Source organism: Neofelis nebulosa, chromosome 16 (genome assembly GCF_028018385.1).
Source record: "Neofelis nebulosa isolate mNeoNeb1 chromosome 16, mNeoNeb1.pri, whole genome shotgun sequence".
NCBI lineage: Eukaryota > Metazoa > Chordata > Mammalia > Carnivora > Felidae > Neofelis > Neofelis nebulosa.
In genome coordinates this window covers 50408719-50426398 of record NC_080797.1, presented here as the reverse complement: position 1 = coordinate 50426398, position 17680 = coordinate 50408719, and the positions used below count along the sequence as shown (strand labels likewise).

The window sequence follows — 17680 nt, the reverse complement described above, 5'->3', positions numbered from 1 at the left end:
CGGCAGAGTCGGAACTCTGCCTGAGGCAGCAGCAGACAATGCCCAGTGCTGCCTTGGAGGGGGTAGGACCAGAACATATGTGTGTGACCCTTTCTTCTCCCTTCCCTCGATTTGTCTTCATGAGTGAATATCATCAAAATGTTTAAATGATAAAATGATAAATGATAAACATTTAAAAAACTTAAATGACAGGGAAGCATAATGCATGAAAGAAGGCCCCAGCTCTCTCTTTGTTCTTCACACTCATCGCCTCCCAGAAATGGCAAGATGAAGAGTACTGAGGCACAGGTCTGCAGGCCAGCCTCACTCCATTGGTCCCTGACAGTCCTAACAAAGCAGGGAGGATTTGCCAGAGAAGGTGAGCAAGCTGGAGGGTGTCCCTGATGATGGGGAGGGGGAGCTCCAGTTTTCTCTACTCCTGAGTGATTTCACTGACAAGGTCCCAGGAAAAGGGCCAGTGGTTCTGGGAACAGATGAAAACAGGGAGGTGTCCTGTGTGTGAGGCAGCACCACCCCCTAGAGGAATAATGGGATTCTATAGCAGAGGCAGACACCAGGAGGAAGTGGGGGGAACTTTATATCAGCCTGGGGACCAGCAGGATCCCTGAAGGCAAAATAGGCAACAGTCTTGGTTTTTGAGCCCTCTTAACTCTTTCCTCAAATTTAGTGAGATCTCATAATTCCAAAAACGAACATCACATAACATTGCTTCACTCCAAACCCTCCGAACAGCGCAGAGGATTATTAGGCCAGTGAAAATACTGAGTGTGATACTAGAATGGTGATACATGTCATTATACATGTGCCCAAACCCATAAAATGGACAATATCAAGAGTGAACCCCAGTGTAAACTAGGCACTCTGGGTGAGGATGTGTCACTATAACAGATGTATCACTCTGGTGGGGGGTGTGGATAATGGGGGAGACGATGCGTGTGTGGGAACAGTGGTATATGAGAAATCTCTGAATCTTCTGCTCAGATATGCTGTGGACTTAAAACTGCTCTACAAAAATATTAAAACGAAGGAATAAAACCCTCCAACAGCTCTTCATCTCATGCAGATTAAAATCCAAAGATTTTGCAAGGGCCTATAAAGCCTACTATGATATATTCCCACTGTCCATTATGTTACCTCTCTGAACTAATTCTTTTCTCATACTTGTCAAGATACTCCTGCCTCAGGGCCTTTTCACTGGCCGTTTCCTCCATCTGGAATGTTCTTTCCTAAGATACCCAGTTGGCTAACTCCTTCATTGCCTTCAAATCTCTGTTCAAATGTCACCTTCTCAGTGGAGCCTTTTAAATTCCAACAACTACACACATTCTGAATATCCCTTAGTCTATTTTTATTTTCCTAAGACACTTATACCTCTCAAATATTATATAATTTAATGATTATATTTCTTATTTATTGATGGTATCCTCCCACTAACATGTAAGTTCCACAACGGCAGAGTTTTTTGTCTGTTTTGTTCATTGCTATATCCCAAGCAATTACAACAGGACCCAGCACAGAGTACGTACTTAATAAACATTTGTAGAATGAATTAATGAATGAACTAACAAATCAAACTAGAGCATTTAGTCCAAACACTTCCTGGTTCAGAGGGGGGGGGGGGGGAAAGAGGCCCAGGAAGAAAGGTTGACTTCTCCAAGTTTGGATATTAAGTCAAACACCAGAACTGGGACTAGAATTCAGACTTGATGCCTACTGGCCATACATACATGTGTCATGTCGGCCACCTCCCATACACCAATGACACGTGCACTCCTTGCTCTTGGCCAAAATGCTTGTATCACTCAAATAACTCAAAATGCTTAATGTATTGCTTCTAGGATAATTTGTATTTTCTTAGTTAACATATCTCTGCATAAAGTATGACTCTCTAAGCTGGACTTGGAGACACCAGAAGCAGGTGGCTGGGGAAGGTTATTTGGAGGTGCAGGGGCCGATCGTGCCGTAGGGGTAGTCTACTGTGGGGAAATTGCCTGGCTGATAGCCAGACCAGGCAGCCTTCAAGGAGAGTCCCTTCCCTAGAGAACAGTGGATACTTTCCCTAAAGTCTTAAATGGAAGAGGCTCCCAACCACAGATATACTGATTGATCACTGCCTGACCCACTCCTATTCCAGGCTACAGGAGTCAGCTGGCAGCCTCCTCTTCCTATAACACTACCACAAATGCATGTAACTCAGCACAGATGGCAAAAGGCTTTGTATGCATTCACATTGGATCTTCATGACAAGCTTGTGGGAGAGACTCTGCCCCATTATAGAGAAGAAAGCAGCTAAGCACAGCTTAGAGGCTGGCACAGCTGAACTGAAATACTGACTTTCTGTGTCTTCTGACTCCACACCCAGTCCTCCTGTGTTTTACGATTTTTCTTTTGCACATGCATTTTTTCGTTTTTTTAAGCAATTTTTAAAGTTTATTTATTTTGAAAGAGAGAAAAGGAGAGGGCTGTGAGTGGAGGAGGGGAAGAGAGAGGGAGAGACACAATCCCAAGCAAGCTGTCAGCATAGAGCCTAATCAATGTAGGGCTCCATGTCACATCTCCATCTCATGAATCGTGAGATCTTGACCTGTGCCAAGATCAAAAGTTGGATGCTTCACTGACTGAGCCACCCAGGCACCCTGTACAGACATTTTTTATTTTTATGTAGTTAAATTCACAGTCCTTCCTTTAATGGCTTCTTTAGGACTTTGAAAGGTTTTCCCCACTCAGAGAATATTTAAAATTGTATCTTTCCTTCTAGCACTAGTGTTTCAATTTTTACATTTAAATCTTTAGTCTATCTGAAATTTATTTTGGTATAAGTTGTATAATAGGAATCCAACTTTTTTTTTTCCAGATGGCTAAAAGTGTCCTTGCACATGTGGGAGTGTATTTATAGGATATACCATATAGGGGAAAAAATCCATCTTTCCTGAATTGTTTGAAATGTCACTCTTATGATACTTTAAATTCCTGATTTATTTGTGTCTATTTCTGAACATTCTGTTCTGGTCCATTGATCTGTGTGTCCATGTAGGGTTTTAATGAAAAAGGAGAAAAATATACTACAATAACAAAACAGTGTATGATAAGGCGTACTTGACTGGCTCAGTTGGTAGAGAGTGACTCTTGATCCTGGGCTTGTGAGTTCAAGCCCCACATTGGGTGTAGAGATTATTTTTTAAAAATTAAGCAAAACATCATATGATAGGAAAAGAGTATAGACAGATTCTAAAAAGAACCAAGTACAACTTTTAGAAATGAAAAATCATCATTGATATTAAAAACCTACTGGTCAAGTTAAACAGTAAAGAATATCTGAATTCATGGATCAATCTGAATATCATAAAGAAAAATAACCAGACATTATGGCACTCCAGTTAAGCAATATTTTTGCAAAAAGAAAAATGTAACCTGAATTTGATCAAATTTCCAGTTCATGGGAAATACAAGGGACTGAGAAACATATTAAATGACACTATGGGTGGGGACAGAATCCACATTTCTAGACTATGGGAAAAATCTACTGAATGGATGAACCATTTACTTTAATAAATAAAAGTTGGGGGAGGGGAGAGGGAACCTAAAGATTAGGAGAGACTGAAAAGATATGGCCAATGAGGGCCATGTTTACATACTGATTAGAACAAACATAAACATGACACAGAAACATCTATAAAACAGGGAAATCAAACATGAACTGACTACTTGAAGATGTAAAGGTATTACTAAATATTTTTTTAACGTTTATTTTTGAGACAGAGAGAGACAGAGCATGAACGGGGGAGGGTCAGAGAGAGAGGGAGACACAGAATCTGAAACAGGCTCCAGGCTCTGAGCGGTCAGCACAGAGCCCGTCGTGGGGCTCGAACTCACGGACCGCGAGATCATGACCTGAGCTGAAGTCGGACGCTTAACCGACTGAGCCACCCAGGCGCCCCCATAACTAAATATTTTTAAGTATGGTAATAACTTTTTGGAGTTATGTACTTTTAAAAAAGGAGATAGAAGTTTATTGAATAAAACAAGGGAGCAGCAGGCAGAACTGTAGAGGAGAAGCTCTCTGCTGGAGTTAATGTATTTAAAAAAATTTTTTTTTAGTGTTTATTTATTTTTTTAACGTTTATTTATTTTTGAGACAGAGAGAGACAGAGCATGAATGGGGGAGGGTCAGAGAGAGGGAGACACAGAATCCGAAACAGGCTCCAGGCTCTGAGCTGTCAGCACAGAGCCCGACGCGGGGCTCGAACTCACGGACCGCGAGATCATGAGCTGAGCCGAAGTCGGCCACTTAACCGACTGAGCCACCCAGGCGCCCCTTAGGGTTTATTTTTGAGAAAGAGAAAGCAAGCAGAGGAAAAAGAGAGGGAGGTGGGGGAGGGGCAGAGAGGGACAGGGACAGAGGATCTGAAGCAGGCTTTGTGATGACAGCAGACAGCCCAATGCAGGGCTCGAACTCAAGAACCCCGAGATCATGACCTGATGAGCCAAAGTCAGATGTTCAATGGACTCAGCTACCCAGGCGCCCCTGGAGTTATGTATTTTTAAAGTACTTATGTTTTAGAGATAAACAATGTATTATTTGTAGACGTCTGGGATTTGGTTTAAAATAATCCAGTGGTAGGGGAACCTGGGTGGCTCAGTCTTTTAAGCATCTGACTCTTGATTTCAGCTCACATCATGATCTCATGGTTCATGAGTTCAAGTCCTGCATTGGGCTCTGTGCTGATGGTGAAGGGACTGCTTGGGACTCTCTCTCTCTCTCTCTCTCTCTCTCTCTCTCTCTCCCTCTGTCTCTGCCCCTCTTCTCTTTCTCTCAAAATAAATAAGTAAACTTAAATAGATAAACAAATAAATAAATAAATAAATAAATAAATCCATCCAGCGGCAAAGGCAGGGTCCATAGCAGATGAAGGAATAGTCGTAACAAGATTGGCCATGGATTTATAAATTGGATGAGAGGTACAAGGCAATTCCTTATCCCAGGTTCTCTACTTTTGCATATATTTGAAATTTTCTTTTAATAAAAAGTTTCAAAAGATTAGCTAATCCATTGCCTCTCTCCTATTTCTAAAAGAGCTATAATCCTCCTGATTTAAAACAGAGGATAGTCTTCAGCCTTGATGTAAGCCTAGAAACTTGCCCCAAAACAGATCCTTCCCTTAGGATTGTTTTTCTATAAGGAGGTGGGATGAAGGGGCAGACTAGAATCCAATTCAAGTCTTGAACTCCAGATAGCCGACAAGTTTCCAGAGAACTGGAACAGGAGTATCAGAGTCATGGAAGATGTTCTGGAATAAGGAAATGCTCTTGATGCACATAAGACTGATACAGGGGGATGGGGCACCTGGGTGGCTCAGTTGGTTAAGCGTCCGACTTCAGCTCAGGTCATGATCTCGTGGTTCGTGAGTTCAAGCCCCGCGTTGGGCTCTGTGCTGACAGCTCAGAGCCTGGAGCCTGCTTTGACTTCTGTGTCTCCCTTTCTCTCTCTACCCCTCCTCAACTCGTGCTCTGTCTCTCTCTCTCTCTGAAAAAGTAAATAAACATTAAAAAAAACATTAAAAAAAAAAAAAGACTGATACGGGGCATTGTTTGCCAGCAGGAGACTTCTGAGTTAAGTCTCTGAAAAGTCAGTGGTTCACAAACCTAAAACACATCCTCTTATTGCACTAATCCAAGATGTGCAAATGAAAAGAATGAGATTCTTTGTATCACACTGGCAATGCAAAAAATTATAAAGCCCAGAGTAGCTGTGGGTGTGGAAAAATAAGAATTCTGATATATTACAACCTGAATGGAAATTAATACAACCTGGCACTGTGTGTCAAAATTGGACTCAGCAACTCCATTATGAGGAATTTATAAGACATGAATCTGAGATGTGCACAAAGCTCTAGTGTCAAGCATAATCATTAAGAGAGGTAATTACAATAGGGAAAAACTCTATCTAGTACGGTGGTTTTCGAGTATATCCACAAGTTCTGATACTGCTCCTTCCAAGGCATGGGAATAATTCCCCTTCCCTGTGTGTGAGCTGTCATTAGTGACCAACTTCTAATGAACAGAATATGGTGAAAATGGTCAGTGTGACTTCCAGGTAGATCACTAAAGATACTGTGGCTTTTGTCTTGCTCTCTCTGTTGGAATCACTTGTCCTGGGGGATGTCAGTTGCCATGTCATGAAGACACTCAAACAGCCCTATGGAGAGCTCATGTGACAATGAACTAAGACATGCCAATAGCCATGAGAGGGAGAGATCTTGGAAATAGATCCTTCAGTTGTAGACCAGTCTTAGGATGACTGCAACCCTCATACCATCTTTTTTTGAAAACCTTTTTATTTTTGAGAGAGACAGCGTGAACGAGGGAGGGACAGAGAGAGAGGGAGACAGAATCCAAAGCAGGCTCCAGGCTCTGAGCTGTCAGCACAGAGCCCAACATGGGGCTCGAACTCATGAACTGTGAGATCATGACCTGAGGCAAAGTCGGATGCTTAACCAACTGAGCCACCCAGATGTCCTGGTGCCATCTTGATGCAATCTCATGAGACACCCTAAGTCAGAACCACCCAGCTAAGCCATTCCTGAATTCCAGTTCCATAGGAATTGTTAATTCATAAATATTTTTTGTTTAAGCCATTAAATTGGGGGTAATTTGCTGTAAAGCAATAGATAACACTTCCAACAATAGAAGATGCATTAAATAGATTATGGTCCATCCACATGGTGGTATACTGTGTTGTCATTAAAAATAACATTTTCCATATATAATAGTGTAGGGAAACAGTTTGATAGAAATAAAGCTGGATACCAAAATGCATATGAAACATGAATGAAATGTGAAATACACATATACAGAAAAAAAAAGAGAAATGTGCCAATATTTTAAATGTACTTATCTCTTGGTTATACAGTTACAAGAATTTTTCTTAGTAAAAATATTTAAAATGTAAAGATAGTTACAAAATGAAAAGTTTTTCCTCCCTTATTAGAATTCTACCCCTACTCCTTCTTTCCAAAGGTGATCATTGTCAATATATTTTTATAATGAATATACTTTGAGAAAAATGGTTTCACATATATTTTTACATAAATATGTATGGGTTTTTTTGTTTACATAAAGTAATCACTAGTTATTTACCATGGGCTTTTCCTATATTCATGTTTCTTGGTTATTTCTACATAAACATACAGTTTGGTATTTTAATAATTTCAATCGTTTGATCTTCTGCATATTGTTCATTAACTGAATCTATGAGTTATCTAACCACATTCCTATTAATGTTTAACTAGCATGTTATTTTGTTTGTTTTTATCATAAGTGTACTCTAATTCTGATCTGCTGTTTCCCCCAGTCCCCCACCTGCCTCCCCTCTGGTAACCACCAGTTTGTTCTCTATAGTAAGAGACTGTGTTGTCTTTTTTTTTTTTTTTTTCCCTTTGCTCGTTTGTCTTAAATTCCACATGAGTGAAATCCTAGGATATTTGTCTTTCTCTGACTTATTTTGCTTAGCATTATCCTCTCCAGCTCCATGCATGTTGTCGCAAACGGCAAGATTTAATTCCTTTTTATGGCTGAATAATATTCATATATATATATATATATATATATATATATATATATATATGATGCAATCTCATGATATCTACATATCACATCTTCTTTATCCATTCATCTACTGATGAACACTTGGGCTGCTCCAATAGTTTGGCTATTATAAATAATGCTGCAATAAATATCAGGGAGCACATATCCCTTTAATTGTTTTTGTATTCTTTGGGTAAATACCCAGTAGTACAATTCCTGGATTATAGGGTAGTTCTATTTTTAATTTTTTGAGGAACCTCCATACTGTTTTCCACAATAGTTGCACCAATTTGTGTTTCCATGGACAGTGTTAAGAGGGTTCCTTTTTAAAAGTTTATTCATCTATTTTTGAGAGACAATGCATGTGTGGGTGGGTGAGGCAGAAAGAGAGGGAGCAAGAGAATCTCCACGTTGTAAGGCTCTCCAGAGAGCCTGATGCCGGGCTTGAACTTGAATGGTGAGATCATGACCTGAGCCGAAACCAAGAGTTGGATTCCTAACCAAGACAGCCACCCAGGTGCCCCAAGAGGGTTCCTTTTACTCTGCATCCTTGCCAATGCTTGTTTCTGGGTTTTGTTTTGTTTTGTTATAGAGAGCATGAGCAGGGGAAAGGGGCAGAGGGAGAGAGAATCTTATGCAGCTCCATGCTCAGCACAGAGCCCCATGCAGAACTCAATCCCACAACCCCAGGATCATGACCTGAGCTGAAATCGAGTCAGTTGCTCAACTGACTGAGCCACCCAGGTACACATTCTGACAGGTGTGATGTGATACCTCATTGTAGTTTTGATTTGCATTTCTCCGATGATAATGTTGAGCATCTTTTCAGGTGTCTATTGGCCGTCTGTATATCTTCTTTGAAGAAATATCCGTTCATGTCTTCTGTCCATTTTTCAATTGGATTGTTTTTTGGTACTGAGTTGTAGAAGTTCTTTATATATTTCGGATATATATACTGATGAGTTTGCCTTGAATTTTCAAACTACAAAAATAAATGTCTATAAAGTAAGTGAGTGTGGTTTGCTAACACACTTAGAATAATATGTCAGGGGCACCTGGGTGGCTCAGTCAGTTGAGTGTCTGACCCTTGATTTCAGCTCAGGTCATGATCCCAGTGTTGTGGGACTGAGCTCCATGTCAAGCTTAAACTCCTGCTTACGATATTCTCTCTCTCTCTCTCTCTCTCTCTCTCTCTCTCTCTCTCTCTCTCTCTGCCCCTTGCTCACTTGAGCCCTCTCTCTCCAAAAAACAAAACACACACACAAAAATCTCTCTCTCTAAAAAAAGAAGAGTATCTGTCAAGGAGTAAACTCTATGTTAAATTTGTTAAATGCACAAATCAGCAATGTTTATAAGCTGGGAAGTTTTAATTCTTGAGTTACACGATCATATGGTAATGGCTTTAGCAAAGCTTTAAATAAAATGCTGCTTAAGTACCAAGAAGAGGCAACTCAGGGAAGTTTCAGGGAAGGCTTCTTTGTCCTTTGAGGTTGACAGATGAATTAAAGTTTAGGCAGAAAATGAGATTCCATACGAAAGAGAGAACAGCATGTTCAAAGTCATGGAATGTAAAAGGAAAAATTTTACAAGTATCACTGAAGGTGGCAGTCGAGATAAAACCAGTGCTATTGCAAGTGAAGGTGGAATTTTTTAAATGTTAATTTTCTTAATAGTAATTTAAAATTTGGTGTCATTTCCTGTACTTGCTGTTCTGAGTGCTTAAGATTCATGTTGTTTCATGGCAGATGTTTTAAAAGACCTATTTTGACACCCACCCCCCATTCATATGAAGAAATGAAACACAAAGAGGTTCATAATGACGGATCTCAGATTCTTACTGCTCAGAGGCAGAGCTGGAACTGAAACCCAAATCCAGGGTTCTCTCCACTATTGCCAGCAGAGTTTCAACAGGTCTCCTCACCCGCCTTCAGCTTCAGAGATAGAAGACTAGGGAAAATGGTGTAGTTACTTTTGTAAAGACTAAACACCTCCTGCATTAAGTACTACCTTGTCTTTTCCAAGTACCTTCGTGAGCACCATCTCCAGATGCTGTTACCACGTGTCTCCTCTGCCACACATCTTATTTTTCTTGAACAAGAGCACTTTGTTCTGGTTCCAACAGCTTCTCTCACACTGTTCTCTAATAAAGACAGGCTGCAATAATAATCCCAAGTTCTGACCAAAAGTGATCACAACTACATTCGAAACAGATACACTATGAATGCAGGAACACTATATTTATTAGGTCAATAATTCATTTTTAGCAATACAAGTACAGAATATATCACAATGCTGGTTACAAACACACTTAGTATGGTTCAATGGTTACACATAATGGTGGGCACTACAAGTTTGTGTTAAGGATGATATGAAAGGTCATTCTGACACAATGAAGAATCGTCTTAAAAAAAATCTATCAATGACCCTAGATATTTCTATAGAAATTACTGTGGCACTATTCGTGGGGATTTTCATGTAAAGAATTGTTAGTAATTTGTTTCATTAAGAGCTTTTGAGTCTACTAACCTAAAATCCCCTGTTGCTTAATAAAGTATAAAAATAGTACTGACTTGGTAATATTTAATAAAATGTAGCATTCATTCACATCATAAAAGTAGAACTAAATTGAAAAGTTTTAGTTACCATGGCAACATATCTTTCCATAAAAGAAATATACAGAAATGAGTAATGTTACACAAATGGTACCTGCAACAGTTATTTAGTGATCCAACACTTAATTTGTGCACCACAAACCAGGTTTTCTAGATATCTATATATAGCATATATTTTTAATCTTAAATTTTACTTTTGAAAAAAATGTGCACTTCAACAAACTCACTAAGGCCACTCATGCTATAGATACCTAGGATTGCAATTAAAGAATAGTATTATTTCATAAATCCTAAAGCACATTCCTTCAGATCACCAACAGGGTAAAACCAGTTTTCTGCCTAACACATTCCTGAGATTTGTGGACAATACAACTACTAGTGTTCAAGCTGGATAGTAATCCAAGTGTCAGATTAAAAAATTTTCTTTTTCCTAGCAAGAACTGAGGTCCTCCAAAGCCAAGAGGTGAAATATATACATTAATTTTTAAAGCAAAAATAAAACTCTTAAAAAAGTCTATACTTATATAAATAAGTATTTTTCCAGTAGTAACTTTGCCATCCAGGAAAGGAAGAGTTTGCAAGCAGCAAGGCTACAAATTCTGGGGAGAAAAATAAAGACCAAGTGGTAGTTAAGAATACCTGCTACTAAGCAAACCGTTGTTTCAATTCGTAAAGTACGGCCACAAGCTTCAATTGTGTTTCAGGTGTGTTTACTGTTCAGCATTCTGTTTGCACGTAAGGAGCTACCAAATGGCACTCCCATTTATGTATAAGATTGCAGCCTCTGTACTTAATTTTCACAACATTATGAACTCTTCCCAAACAGGCTGGGAACAAAGGCCTTTGTCAAATCCTTTATTTTCACTAATGAGCGCATACTGCACAAGGGTTACTACAGAGCAATGGTGAGTTTGTTTTTAACCAAGCAGAGACAGAGCTTTGATGACAATAGAGGTCCTAAAGCTTTGGGCAAAGTCAGCTTTGGGAACCCTTAAATATGGTGTTCTAAAAAACCCAATCAGTTCTGTTACACTGGATGCTGGAGTGACTGACAATCTGTAGCACATGAGTATTTGTAGAGCCCCCTGATGCACCCAACTTGAATAGCACCAAACTTTAGGAAAAAGACTGGGTAAGAGGAAAGAAATGAAAGTCAGGAAGAATGAGACCAAAGGCCCTTTATTATTTTGCTGAACTTTCAGAAATATCTTTAGGTTGGTTTAGGCTTCCTTACACCTAACCCCACCCTATGTGAAAAGCTTGTGCAAACTATTGGTTATTGTGAGGTAAATTTTATTCTTTTGTTTCTTTGAGATTCTTTTTAACCCCATAAATCATGGTGACATTCACCTCTCTAATTTACCCTAAACATCCCTAGGAAAAGGATAAATCTCACACTTAAAATCATAAGGGTATTATTCATTAGAACCAGAATTAATAACATATTGTTAGATCATTAACAGAAACTGGCAATCTCTTTTCTCATCCTACAGTGTTTGCATTAAATCAAACAGATTTACAGAACACTACATTAAAGCAGTGGTAATAAAGGGAAACTACCAATGGTTTTTAGAAAAACTGGCTGCCACTTAACATTATCACCCTGTGATCTTAGGCTTCTAAATATCATGTTGCTTTATAGCTCAAACTGAATTAAGAGAGGATGAGGCCTTAAGTCATTTGCTTGATTTTATCATAGGAAATGCTGTATGTGCACAAAACCAAAAAATACAGATTAAAAAAAAAAAAAAAAAAACTTCGTATGGAAACGTGAGTTTCAAAATATTTATTGAAAAACAATTTACCATGACATTCCTATACCACAAACATACCACAGGACTCTAAATAACCAACAAAAGTATACAAAGCCTATCCTGAAAATATCTTTGGAGGTATTAAATATATAGGCCCACGAGGATAGAGCTGAGTAACTTAAAAAATGTTAGTCCTTGGTCACAGACTATTTGGTAATTAACAAAGAGGTGCCTCTTGGCATTAGACTCCAATGAGCTGGGAGGGGAGATGCAGGTGTGCCAATGTACTCCTTTTAAAATTAAAAAGAAACTAATTCAATTTGAGGAATAAACTCAGGTTTTGAAATCATAGTTATAATCCTAGGGTCCAGGCTTGTTTCATCTCTTTACGTACCTCCCCCAGTCAATCCCCTCCTGGGGTCTTAAAAACACTGGCTCATAACTAACAAGACTGCAAATAACAGTTTTAAACAAGATTAGATTTGCGAAGTTCAAAAGTGTTTAAAATCAAATTGATCTGAAATCTCTAATTAATTTTTCTGTACTCAATGTGGCAGACAGTTTAGATTTCTTCCCCCCTCCAACCCCAACGTGCATGTTAAAGAAAACCAAAATTCAACACACATTCACTCACCCACAGACTACTCCAAGCATTAGCCAAGAGCAACATCTCTAACAGCCAAGTCGTGAACCCCTGAAAATAGGGGGGAAAACCCTGATTCTTAACTATAGAGGCACCCAATAGGCCACTATAATAAGAACTGAGGTAACAGCAAAAGACCTTTTGTTTCTTGAATTGCTACATGTTACAACTTCCCAAATTTGAATATTAATTACCTCAACATTAAATAACCCGACTGGGTTAAAATTTAAAAAATCAAAACCCAATAAAAGGAAGACAAGTTAGTGAAATAGATATATAATTAGGGGATCTTTGTATTTGACTCTTGAAGTTCAAATAAAATGACCCAGTTGTACTATTATTACCATAAAAACAAAGGATCTCAGAAGAATTGCTTCTTTTGGGCATTCATTTTTCCATGAATCCCCACAAACCACATAGTAACCTAAAAATCCCTCCCAAACATGAGCTATTATTTCATGACTCTTAGCCAATATACTTGTTAATTGCACTGATTATTAGGGTAACATTTAAAATGAGGGGGTTGGTTGCGGCAGATATTTATAGACTTGCTTATGGCACTGCCATCTGTGCACACTGACTAAAGATATGCCACTGAAATTGCCAAATTTCCCAAGTTTCGTGTCTAATTACATGAATATAAGTTTTGCATTATTACTTTTCATCATATATCTAAATGAAACATTCTACTGATAAAAGTATATGCAGGGGCTAAAATAATAACCTAAAGCCTCTGGTCCAAATAACCCCTTTCTAGATTAGGCTGGTCCGTTTTAGGTCCTCCTGGTCCTGTCAGCAAATGCTATCAGAGCATCTTGCATTGTTGTACCAAAAAACCCCAACACAACCAAAGGGTTAATAAAAGTGCTGGTCTGTCAGCTTTTCTATGATTTACAGATCAACACTGGTCCAGTTCAGATGAATCTGACAGTCCTTCCCTTGTAAGAGAGCTCTGGAGTGGCTGTATCCACTTCCGTGGGTAAGGTGGCCAAACCTAAGTCAGGATGTCCCTCTTCTATCAGCACTGTGTTAACTTTTCCATACTGCATATAAAGATTTTCCCCATAAAATTTCTTTACAATACAGTATTGAATACCTCCACAAGGAAGAATTATATGTTAAAAAGTTGTTAAAATCATCCTTATGTAATAAGAATGCAACTCTTTTAAACTCTTAAATAGTTTTATTTAGGGGTTCTTTTCAGGCTTTCTGCAAAATGAATTATTTTTTTAAATGAAAAAAAAAACAACAAAAAGATTTCCTGTTGTTTGTTCTACTAGGTTGAAAATATGGGCCAGACTACTTATACATGCGATACATGCTGAATATAACTGAATATATGCTTATTCCTACGGACACTCTGCAAGATAGGGATCACCCAAATAGGGTCAATGGACTGGACCAGTGTTTCAATGCAAATTCCAGCCCCAAAAAACAACATGGTTTTGATTTCACAGTATGAATTCCCTGGAATCTGGGAAAAGGTAAATTAGTTAACTGAGGTACTCCCTCAGCAGCTCGGTCCCTCCACATTCTGAGAAATCAAGAAGGACTGTACCACTTCTTCAGTGGACTGGGGGCTGGTGTTGACGTCTTCAAGAGCATCGGTCACCGAATACTGACGATCTCGCAACCGGTTCCAGTTAGACAGAACGTTGTGATATTCAAACACTTTCTCATAATTCCCAATGGAGTTGTAAAGTTTAATGAGACCTCGGTAGTCATATTCTAGTCCACTGTAGCCTTCACCAAACAGTTTCTTCCCTGAAAGTAACACACACACACACACACACACACACACACACACACACACACACACACAAAGAAAGAAAGAAAGAAAGAAAGCTCAAATAATGAAGCAACAAGAGGTTCTTAAAGACAACACAAGTTCAATTCTTTAAATAAGGTGGCTTGGTTTTATTTCCTAGGATAAATGAGAAACTAATGAGATTGCGTACCCACAGACAAGATAAATATATTCGATTACATTAGAATTAAGAACTTCTGTTCTTTGAAAGGCACCATTTAGAAACAAGCAACAGAGTGAAAGTTATCTACCTGCAACACATATAACCAACAAAGGGCTTGCTGCATCCATAGTATATAAAGATCTTCTATAAACCAGTAAGGAATGATAGGCAATTCAATATAAAAATAGGGAAGAATTTTTTTTAAGTAATCACTACCCCCAGTATGGGGCTCAAACTCATGCTCTACTGACTGAACCAGCCAAGTGCCCCAAAACAGGGAAGAATTTTAACAGGCACCTTAGATGATGGCCACAGTATCTTATTTTGTAAAAGGCCTGAAAATGGAAACAATCCAAATGTTCTGAATATCCATTAACAGCAGAATGGATAAATAATGATACACTAATCCAATAAAATAGAGCACTGGAAATTAATAAACAACAGTGATATGGAACAACACAGATGTATTTCACAATTCATGTTCACCAAAAGAAACCAGACATATAAAAATATACATTGTATGATTCTATTGTATCAAAAACAGGTAAACATCTATGATGTTAAAAGTCAGGAAAAGGGAGGCGGAGGGAGCAGTAACTACACAAATAGTTTAGAATTACTGCTTTTGCCTATCCTTGACACTCTGCCTAAACTGTCATACTTCTTGCTACTGGCTTCAACATCAATAAATCATCTTTAGCAAATGTTTCAGATGAGTTTTGAGTGGTTTCTGGATATCCTTAGCAGCTCTAAACTCATTGAAGTCTTAGTAATTACACTTCCCTACACAACATATAGGACATGTTGATATGTTGATTTCTAATCAGTTGACTAACAAAATTTTAAAATAACATACCAATCGCTATAGAGCGCAAATAAAGTTTCTCAGCATTTTCATACTGATTCATGTCATAATTGTATAAAGAAGCCAGATGTCCCACGGAAAGGGCTACTTCATAATCTTCTTGACCAAGAAGTTGCTCTTTAATCTGAATTGCTTTGATGTGCATTTCTTCAGCTTCCTGAAAAAAAATGAAGCTGTATTAGCATTAGATGATATTCTTTCTTATGTTAACAATTCTTACCCAACAAGCAAGATTCTTCTAAATGCCAAAAACATGGATGGCATAACATAATCAGATCAGAAACCATACTATGTTAATCCAAAAGTCGCCTATGCGCAGCATTACTACTTTGGGAAGTTACACACTTAGTTGATGACAGTAATAGTGTCCTATGCCAAAAATGATGAGAAAACTTGTCCTGGTAATAAAAAATTATTAGAAGAAATTAACATTAAAATTATTTGATTATTATTACTTGATTAAGTAATACACTTGATTAAGAATTTATAACCCAAAATTCTAAAAGAGAATTCAGTAAATTTTTATTACAATTAATAACACCTTAGTATCTGACATTCCCTGTATACCAGCCTGATGCCCTGCTAACAGCTATGTTTTAAGTCTAACTATAATAACCATAATAGCCTTTATGGTTTTTGATGTATTCTTATTTTTCCAGGGTCTGGATTTTGAATTTTGTTTATATTTTGACTCTGTTGTTTTACACTAGCTATCTTCTCAATTTTTTCATGGAATAAGGTAGGAGTAAAATAAATGTACACTCTGTTATTTTTAAAAATTGTTTAACGTTTATTCATTTTTGAGAGACAGAGAAAGAGGGTGAGTGAGGGAGGGGCAGAGAGAGAGGCACACACCCTGAAGCAGGCTCCAGGCTCCAAGCTGTCAGCACAGAGCCTGACACAGGGCTCGAACTCACGAGCCATGAGATCATGACCTGAGCCGAAATAGGATGCTTAATTGACTGAGCCACCCCAATAAATGCACACTTAAATAGTTAAGATTACTGATGATGTATTATTTAAGACTTGTTATTTAAGACTGGACTTTATTACCTAAAATTATTTAGTAAGAGAAAAATGTAGTAAAACAGGCTTTTACCTTAAATTTTCTCATTGACTGGTAAAGTCTTCCAAGGTTTCCATAGTGTTTTGCAGTCTGTACATTAAATTCCCCAAAAGCTTTTTTAGCTAGTTGGAGTGAAGACAGGTGCAAATCATGAGCTTCTTGAAGCAGCCTCTGTTCAGTTTCTTTATTATGACAGTCAATTGCAATCTCCTCTAAAATAAGAGCTGATTAAGAAAGCAATAAAATTAGCGTAAATAAAACCATCAAAGCTAATCAGAGCATATAATTTAAAATTAAATTCAACAAATGTTTGGGGTTATGGTTTAGAACTGGTAAAGATGAAAATATTCCACTTTAATGAAAAAATATACTTTGGAGAGGGTCATTCTACTTCGGATAGTATAATGAACTTCGAATTTAAAAACAATGGTACACATCAAATATTTTGCAGAATTAATTTCTGCTTTACTAGAGTGTTATATTTTGCCAATGTGAATTTCTTACATAAAGCAATCCAAGACATGGAGGAAAAGGCAAAATTTTTAAAGTTATGAAACTGTGTCAAGGAGTACCTAAGTACTGTTGAACATTTTGAAGCCAAACTTCATAAAATATAACCTTTAACCAAATACAACAGAAAGAACTGGTTTCCTCCTACTCATTTGAACAACTAAATCAGGCAAGAAGACAGTGCAATTTCAAAGTCACATACAAGACTTTCAAATTCCACTTAAAGTCTTAAAAATACATATTCTTTTACGAGGTGATTTTATTTCTAGGAAAACTGTCCATATGCACAAAAGTAAAAGAAGTTTAGTTCATTATAGCATTAAAAAATTTTTTTTAATGTTTATTTTTGAAAGAGAGAGAGAGAGAGAGAGAGAGAAACAGTGTATGAGCAGGGAAGGGGCAAAGAGAGAGGGAGACACAGAATCTGAAGCAGGCTCCAGGCTCTGAGTTGTCAGCACAGAGCCCAAAGTGGGGCTCGAACTCATGAACCGTGAGATTATGACCAAGCCAAAGTCAGATGCTTAATTGGCTGAGCCACCCAGGCACCCCCATTATAGCATTTTTAAAGAACAAAAGGTTAAAAACAATATAAAGGACAAATAATAGAGGTGAGGTTAAAAACATTAGAAAAGGATATATATCCGCATGTACTGCAATGAAAACCTGTTCACAATGT

The 17680-nt window shown here is 38.0% G+C and overlaps 1 protein-coding gene across 1 annotated transcript in view; it reads right to left on the bottom strand.

Moving 5' to 3' along the window:
* Positions 1-9806: 9806 nt before the first annotated feature.
* APPBP2 (amyloid beta precursor protein binding protein 2) overlaps positions 9807-17680 on the bottom strand; it is a 52536-nt gene continuing 44662 nt past the window's right edge. Inside the window, exons 11-13 of the mRNA XM_058705643.1 lie at positions 16528-16718; positions 15420-15585; positions 9807-14357 (exon numbers count right to left, since the gene is read on the bottom strand). Coding sequence (XP_058561626.1) covers positions 14104-14357; positions 15420-15585; positions 16528-16718 — 611 coding nt within the window. The 3' untranslated portion in view covers positions 9807-14103. The remainder of the gene's footprint in view (positions 14358-15419; positions 15586-16527; positions 16719-17680) is intronic.